At 43.4% G+C, this 8,314-nt stretch overlaps 1 protein-coding gene across 1 annotated transcript; it reads right to left on the bottom strand.

Moving 5' to 3' along the window:
- Nucleotides 1–849: 849 nt before the first annotated feature.
- LOC149161473 (uncharacterized) lies at nt 850–1,812 on the bottom strand. Its single transcript, XM_089434892.1, has one exon. It carries the CDS (start codon nt 1,810–1,812, stop codon nt 850–852), a length of 963 nt encoding a protein of 320 aa, XP_089291018.1.
- Between the last annotated feature and the right edge of the window lie 6,502 nt (nt 1,813–8,314).

Here is an 8,314-nt window from a genome sequence, read left to right as displayed (position 1 = left end):
TGTACAAAAAGAACAAAAAGTTGAAGAAGGAAAATAGGGCAATGCAAAGAGAAATTATCAACTTAAAATATAAAATCCTCATGAGAAAGCCAAGGATGTGAGTGGTTGCCATAAAGAAGAGGAAAATGAATCTTGGAGGTGATGATCAGAAGGAACAAGTGAATGAAAATGATGAATTGTATGAGGACATACAAAACATCCAACATGGGGGAATGTAGAGTCCAAGGACTGTCTTACCTTGCCACTATTTTTGCCTATATTTCTTCCCTTTTTTCCATACTTATCACCTAAATAATGCAATAGACACAAGGTTTTGTTAAAGGTAAACATTTACATGTCTTTGTTAGGCCCCTATACTACTAGTGTAACCCCTTATTGTTATTAGTACAACCCCCTTATCATATTTTTATACCCATGTAGTCCCCATATTGTTACTATTGTGCCCCATAGAAGCCCACTATTGTTTTTTTTTTAGACAAAAACGGTTAATTTTATTAAAAGGCGCCAGCGTTAAGGCAAAAAGTGAATACAACACTTTTCTGGAAACTAACCGAGGGCCTGTTTTTCCAGCTATTACAAAACATTGCCAATCGGAGATAGAAAACATCCCACTGCTGGAGACTATCGGCAGAAATCAATGGAAACATCAGCGCTTTACCTTCAGTTCTGTAGCAGTTCGCTGGATGCTGAATGGGCCTAGAGGCAAAGGATCTCTCCAGAGCAGCAGATAGATTCATCAGTCCCAGAACACCACGATATGCGCTCTTCTTATTAATCTTTTGGTTGCACTTACAACAGAGAAAAAAATCAGGGCGATAAGTCAGCAGCAAAGGATCCAGGGAGCACTTCTTAGGGGATGTTGCAGAAGCAATCGACCTGGTTAACTGACAGCGAACTTTTGCTTCGCAGAACGCCTTGGTTGGCTTCCATATCTACTTGGGAGTTTAAATTCCTAAGGATGTGATAGAAGGAGATCTTGTGGAATTTGGGCAATAAAAGTCTGATTCTCCGGAGGATGGTTGATAAGTGGAGCTGAGAAGGATTCTTTTTGGATTGCAGAGCCTGGATAATAATCCTGGAGTCCCCGAAGACTGAAATGGAACGAACGTTGCCTTTGATCGCTTGAGAGAGCCCCTGCCACAAAGCCAGAGCCTCCGCTCTGTTGTTGGATTCCTTGCCTAAACCCCAAGCAAACCTTAACACCTCAGAGCCATCCGGACACAAAAGAACTCCGCCGCCTCCTGCGAAACCGGGGTTGCCTTTGGAGGCCCCATCAAAAAACAGGCAATGCTCATTCAGAGCCGACCTCCATTTAATGAACTCTTGCTGCTCCAGCTTGATTTCCCAATTGGAGGGAACGTTGGTGGCGATGGTAGCACAATCTTTATGGTTTGGGACCAAACCATTCAGCCAGAGTTCCTCTTCTCTGTTCAGGGCTTTCCCAGATTTTTTGGCAGAGCTGGCATCCAGAGTTTCTCCTAAAAGAGCTTTAACTTTGGTGATGACATTGATCGGGTTGCAGCTTTCATTTCTGAAAAGTCTGTTATTCCTTTCCAGCCACAGCTTCCAACAAACGAACTTGGGGATCCAGAGCCAACAATTTTTGAGGAGGATATTTTTGGAAAGACCATACGGAGATAATTTGCTCCAAGACTGGAAAAGGTGTTGGATGTTCCTAGGGAGCTCGAAATTATCAGAATTTAGCATGAGAACCCCCTTCCAGACTTCTGATGCAAAAGGGCAGGTTAAGAACAGGTGATCAGCTGTTTCTTCCTCTGACTTGCAAGGAATACACCAAGATGGTCCTTCCATTCCGCGCCTACGGAGATTATCTCGAGTGAGAATACTATTGTGGGCTAATGTCCAGCAGAAGAAATCAATTTTGGGAAGAGAGGGGGAATCCCAAATAAAATGACATTGAGCCGGATTTGGGGGAACATTCGGGATTGCCATAATACTTTTGTATCCTTCAGCAGCAGAATACGAACCAGAGACAGAACCCCACCCTCGTTTGTCTTTTGCTGAGGCTTTTACTGAAGCTTTCCCTTAAAGCTTATCCAAAAGAACAGAGGCTTCACCCTCCAGCCACTGAGGGACCTCCCCCAATTGCCAGCTTTCCCAGAGACCATCCTCCGACCAAGAGGAGATATCCTAGAGAGTGTTCAGATTGCGATCTTGAAGCCAGGCTCTGATATTGGAGATTTCTTCCACCTGTTTCAACGGTTGGTCACCTAGTATCGGATCATCCCAAATTCTTATTTTTCGCCCATTACCTGGAATCCAATACAGTTTATGACTAAAATGTTCCAAAGCTTTGATGCAAAGATTAAGAACAGGAGAACCTTTGGGAGAACGAGGAGGATGATCCAGGCATCTGAGGCGCTTCCCATGGAAATATTTTCTCCACAGGACCTTCTTGCTCCTACTAATTTTTCCAGAGACAATGTCCCAGAGCAGCTTGGTTCCCAAGGCCAGATTTTGAGCAGCCAGATCGCGGATTTGTAATCCTCCTTCCATAAATGGCTTTTTAATAGTATCCCATTTAACAAGGTGTAGCCTTCTTTCGTTGTTTTTTCCCCCTTCCCACAGGAAGCGCCTGAGAAGAACTTCCATCTTGTTGATGAAGGTTTTAGGTGCCAGGAGGATAGAGTGCTGATATAACGGTAGACTTGAGAGGACCGCTTTCATCAAATGATCTTCCCCGCATTATTTAGCCATGAAGCTCCCCAGGCATGAATTCTGTTTTTGATCTTGTCCAGCAAGGGCATCCAATGGGCAACTTTGGGAATGGTCCTGAAGATAGGGATCTCCAGGTATTTGAAGGAGTCCCAGGCCCAGGACCCTTCCATATGGAGAATCCTAGCAATATCAGATAATTCCTTGACCGAGCAATTCCAGCTATAGACTATGCTTTTTGTAAAGTTGATCTTGCTGCCCGAGACTTCTCTGTAGCTGTCCAGCTCCTTCTTGAAGGATTTTGCAGAGTTTATGCTTGCCCCACCCAATAATAGCGTATCATCAGCAAATTGGGCATGATTTATGTCTTTGACCTGGTGAACCATGCGGAGTCCAGGAAGGATTTGAGTCTGGAGGTTATGGTCCAGTTGAAAGCTAAGAACTGAGGCTTGAATCGCGTAAAGTAGCGGGGACAAAGGGCAACCTTGTCTGAGGCCCCTAGAGGCTTGGAAGAAGTCTGAAGGTCGCCCATTTACTAAAGGCGCAATCCAAGGAGAGGCAATGCAGGCTTTTATCCAGTTAATGATAGCTGGAGAAAAGCCCATTTTCTTCATAACCATAAACAGGAATTCATGCTTTACCCTGTCAAACGCATTTGCCAAGTCTAGCTTAATCACCATACCTTTCTCCTTACGATGGTAGCTTGAATGAACCGCTTCTTGCACCAGCACTATATTGTCAAGAATTTTTCTCCCTTTGATGAAACCACCTTGATTTTCAGGAATAATGGCAGGTAAGATTTTTTTGAGGCGGTTGGCTATAATTTTGGTTATAAGCTTGTAACTGGAGTTACACAACGAGATTGGCCTGAATCTGCTGAAATTAGCTGCTCCTTTCTCTTTTGGAATCAAGGCCAGAAATGCTGAATTGATGCCGCCTCCGATCTTTGCACAAGATTGGGATTTCTTAACCATTCTCAGAAGGTCAGATTTGATTATGTCCCAACAGGAAAGATAGAATCTAACAGGGAACCCATCCGGACCCGGAGCTTTGTCTGGTTCCATACTGTCCAAGGCATTTCTGAGCTCATTCATGCTGATCGGAGCCGTCAGCATAGCGTTGGTAGGATCTTGGACACAATGAGGGATCAAATTCATCGGATAGACCTGAGGATCCAATGGTGGTTCATTCGGGGCTGAGTAAAGATCTTTGAAATGAATGTGTGCTGCCCGTTTGATTTCTTCGAAGTCTTTAACCACTACATTTTGGTGGTGAATTTCTTTAACGGATTTGAATTGCTTGCGGGCTTCAGCTTGCTTGTGGAAGAAGCTGGTATTTTTGTCCCCAGCTTGTAACCAGAGAGCTCTAGATTTCTGCCTCCAGAGTTCTTCTTCTTCCCTGCTTGCTTTGTGAAATGCTTTTTGCAGGTCAATTTCTCTTTGAAGAAGGTCTTGGGTGACTACAGTATTTTCCAAAGACATTTGATGGGTAGCAAGATTGTCTAGGGCCGTTTTTCTATTGGAGGAGGGAGATTTCAGCGTTTTTGCCCACTCCTTGAGTCTTCTTTTGAGCCCCCTCAGCTTTTCTTCCCACACATAGAAGGGGGAACCTTGAACTGATCTGTTCCAGGCTTCTGAAACCATCTCTTGGAACCCCTCATGCTGAAGCCATAATGAGTTGAACCTGAAGGGAATGGGCCCAAGATTTTCCTCTGTGGAAAGCTCAAGAAGAATGGGTTTGTGATCCGAGGTGCTGTTTGGCAGAATTTTGGACGAAGCCATGAGACCACAAGTCAGGAAAGAGGATTGAACCAGAAATCGGTCTAACCGAGCTGCGATATGATTTGGGCCCACCCTTTTGTTGGACCATGTGAACTTCCAAGATGAGGGCTTGATATCCTCTAGTTAGCATCCCAATATGAGATCTTCAACCCATTCTCCTGCTGGGTCCCTGACCTGGGATCCTCCCCTTTTCTCATTTGCAGCAAGAGTAACATTCATGTCACCAGCTATAATAATGTTTTCAGGGTTGTTCAGCAAGAGATAGGACGAAATTGAGTCCCAGCAGGATTTTTTCTCAGAAGGAAGAACAGGAGCATAAATGTTAAACAAACTTACTTGATGGCCGGAGTCTTTATGGAGGAGCTTCGTGAATATCCAGTGGGAGGAGTTATCTTTTTGAATCAGGTCATAGATAGTGCTGTCCCAGAAGGTAGCGATTCCACCGGAGGCGCCTCTTGCACTGACAGCACATCCAATGCCTTTTTGCCAGAAGGATTTGCTAGCATTAAGGAGGAGATTTTCCTCCAACTTTGTCTCCTGGAATAGAAGGATTTCAGGCGAGTACATTCTGACTATATCTTTGAGGGCACCTTCTTTTAGCTTGCTGCCTAGTCCTCTGCAATTCCAGGAGACATACTTCATTATTTATTGGCTTGGGGGAATGTGGCTCCTTTTGGAGTCGAGCCCTGCTTGCGCCCAAACCTTGTATTCATCATTCCCTTGAGAGTTTTTTGGGATCCTTGGAGAACATCCCTATAGGTTTTCTCCTCTCTTAGTTTCTTCTTGGATTTTCGACTCCTGGCTGACTTGATAGGAGTGACTTGAGAGCTGTCTGACTCATCGGTTCTTCCTTTTGAGTCTTCATCCGATTCAGAGGCCAGGCTTATGTGTTCTTCATTATCTTTATTTCCTTCAATGCCTCTTGAGGCTGGGGGGTGAGTATTTCAGTACCCGTTTCTTTTGCTTCCTTCATTGAGCTTTCAGGTTCTTCTTGAGTCTCGATGGTTTCTGCGTTCCCTCTGGAGGAGGTTCCAACTTTTGGATCTTCATTGTTCTTCAGATTGGACTGCGGCTTTTCCCCTGAACCAGAATTTTTCTTCTCTGTTGGTCTTGGGATAGCCTTGCCTCTTTTGATTTCTTTCCATCCTTCCTCGTCTTCCTTAGTCCCGGCTTGGGATTTGGGGCAATTCCGTTGGAAGTGTCCGTGTTCATGACATGTTCTGCATTTGAACGGTAGTTGTTCGTAGTCCAGCTTTTGATAGTGATGCCATTCTCCCACTGTGATTTTAATCGCTTCGGGAAGACCAGCCTCTAAGTCAACTTCCACGCAGATTCTTGCACAAGTGTATTGGCCTTTATTGTCTGCTTTGTCAATGAATCGGCCCAGACCGTTCCCAATCTTTTGCAATGACTGATAGCTCTAGTAGTGGATCGGAAGGTTGGGAAGCCTAACCCAGACTGGAACTTCCTTCGGAACATCTACTGAGGGATCGAAGTCTGGGGTCCATTTATTGAGGTACAGACCCTGATTTCCCATGAAATACGGTCCATTCCTGAAAACCAGATCCCGGTCTTCCTTGGTGGTGAACTCGAAAATGAAGAAACCTCTCCCTACCGGATAACAGATCACACTGTTCTTCAGCTGGGGCCTCCAGTTGCGTTGAATCCAATCGTCCGTGGTTTTTGTAGAGGGCCAACGCCCCATGAATTGCCCGACCAATCCTCTATCAGCAAGGGCAAGATCAATTTTGATCGGCTGATCTTCTTTCAGGGCTATCTCAGGCACTTCCTCGAGTTTTTTAATGAATTTTGGGATATCTGGGGCAGGACGTTTCTTTCCTTTCTGCGTTAATAATCTCCGGAAGGCTTCTTCAGAGGATAGTGGAGGGGTGGGAGAGGATTCCCCACCCCCAGGATCACCCATGACTGCCACAAAGGAGCGCAACCAGGGATCTCAGCTCATACCCCAGCGCCCCTTCAAATTCGAGAAAACAAGCTTGGATCCAGAACACGGCTCAGATAGACGCCCAGCCGAAGGCGCAGCGCAACAGAGTGAAGCGGAACACGGTGAGGGAGCCCGTTCAGTCGCCCAGAGGGCCGAGGCCGCCGACACAGACTCAGAAACCCTAGCAGAGCTCGTCTCTGAATCCCACTATTGTTATTATTATGTCCTTACATTATTATTGTTATGTCGGCTCTAATTATATTATGACCACTTAGACTCCTATATATAGAAAGGAGGTATTTTCATTTGTATCATCAAAGAATCATACATTTGTGTAATTTAAAGGAGGTTTCCTCCTCGATGAGACTGAATTATAAAGTGTTGATCTATCTTTTCTACCTTTTTGTGAGCTGGTTTCATAACATTTGGTATCAAAGCTATGGATTCTAGGGTTTCGCTGGTCCAAATAGGTCATCGTGGGATTTTAGCTATAAATATTTCAATATAAAGTTTCAGAAGCTAAGAAATAAACCCATTTGAGAAAACAGCAGTTTGAACCTTGGCTCCAAATTTCAGATCCTTTCACGCTATATTTTCAGAGATATAGTCTAAGGAAGTTAGGTTTTTTTGCAGACCCCTGAATTACATTCCAAACAAGTGACCTGGGGAAAATCGTCATAACTTTCTCTCTGAGCATCAGATTGAAATTTCATAAGAAGTTACAGAAAGAAGACAAACTGTAGTTTCTTGTGTACATTTTTAGATCCAAAGGTCGAAACAGTGACACGTGTCACATCGTACAAGTTCGCTCTATTGAACTAGTCTATAATCAGGTCACCGTGGGAGATTTGGCATAAATCTTCCTTGGAGAATCCAATTTGGATCAGACTGGTGGCATTGGAAAGAGGACGCAAAGGGCTACTGCAGATGATGATTTTAGAATCGGAAGATCTGAAATTACAGAGTTACAGTCATTTCAAGATCGAGCTCCTAAAATCAAGAAAAAGCGAGATGAGGAAGTTTGATGGCAAGGATCCGGTAAATTGGATACTATAGATGGAGAAATATTTTGATCTACATGGTATACCACTATTACAAAAGGTATGTATTGCATCTAATTATTTAGACCTGAATCAATTTTTATGGTATAAAGGGATTTATTCTCGTAAACCACTTGTCACGTGGTCAATTTTCATGGAGGAAATGATAGCACATTATGAGGATACAAAGAGAAACTCCTCCTTTAGCCAATTGATAAATCTAAAAAAAAAGGGTTCAATGGAAGAGCACATTGAAGACTTTCAAAAATTGAATAGAAGGGTAAATTATATTCCAGAGAAGCAAAGGATTTATGTCTTCATAGGGACTTTAAAGGATAACATTCAACATGAGGTTCGTTTTTGGGAACCTAATTCATTGGAGGAGGCATTCGAGTTGGCAAGAAAAATTGAAAGCGAAATTACGAAAACAAGGAATCCGACCACTCATGGCTATAATTATGGAAGTGTTTCTTCTCCTAGCCTTCTACGACCTACAAGGCTTACACCAGAACAATTGGAAGAAAAAAGAGAAAAAGGGCTTTGTTATAATTGTGATAGAAAATGCACTAAAGGTCATAAGTGTGCTGAGAAGAAATTATTTTACATAGAGTATGAAGATGAGGAAGAAAATGATCAAGAAACATCAAAAGAAGAGGATATACACCAGGACCCAACCCAAGAGAAAGAAGAAGTGAATCTGACCATATCTTGTAAAGCATTGGCAAGAATTACCACTCAAACTCTCAAGATAGAAGGACATATGAAGAATAAAAAGGTTCAAGAAGTGAAAGATCACATCGAGAAAGAAGAAATGAATCCAACCATATCTTGTAATGCATTGGCTGGAATTACTACTCCTCAAACTATCAAGA

The sequence above is a fragment of the Pinus tabuliformis genome, chromosome 5_2 (assembly GCF_031772625.1).
Source record: "Pinus tabuliformis cultivar Carrire ecotype Pingquan chromosome 5_2, CPIR1, whole genome shotgun sequence".
Taxonomy (NCBI): Eukaryota; Viridiplantae; Streptophyta; class Pinopsida; order Pinales; family Pinaceae; genus Pinus; species Pinus tabuliformis.
This window is presented reverse-complemented; position numbering and strand designations above follow the sequence as displayed.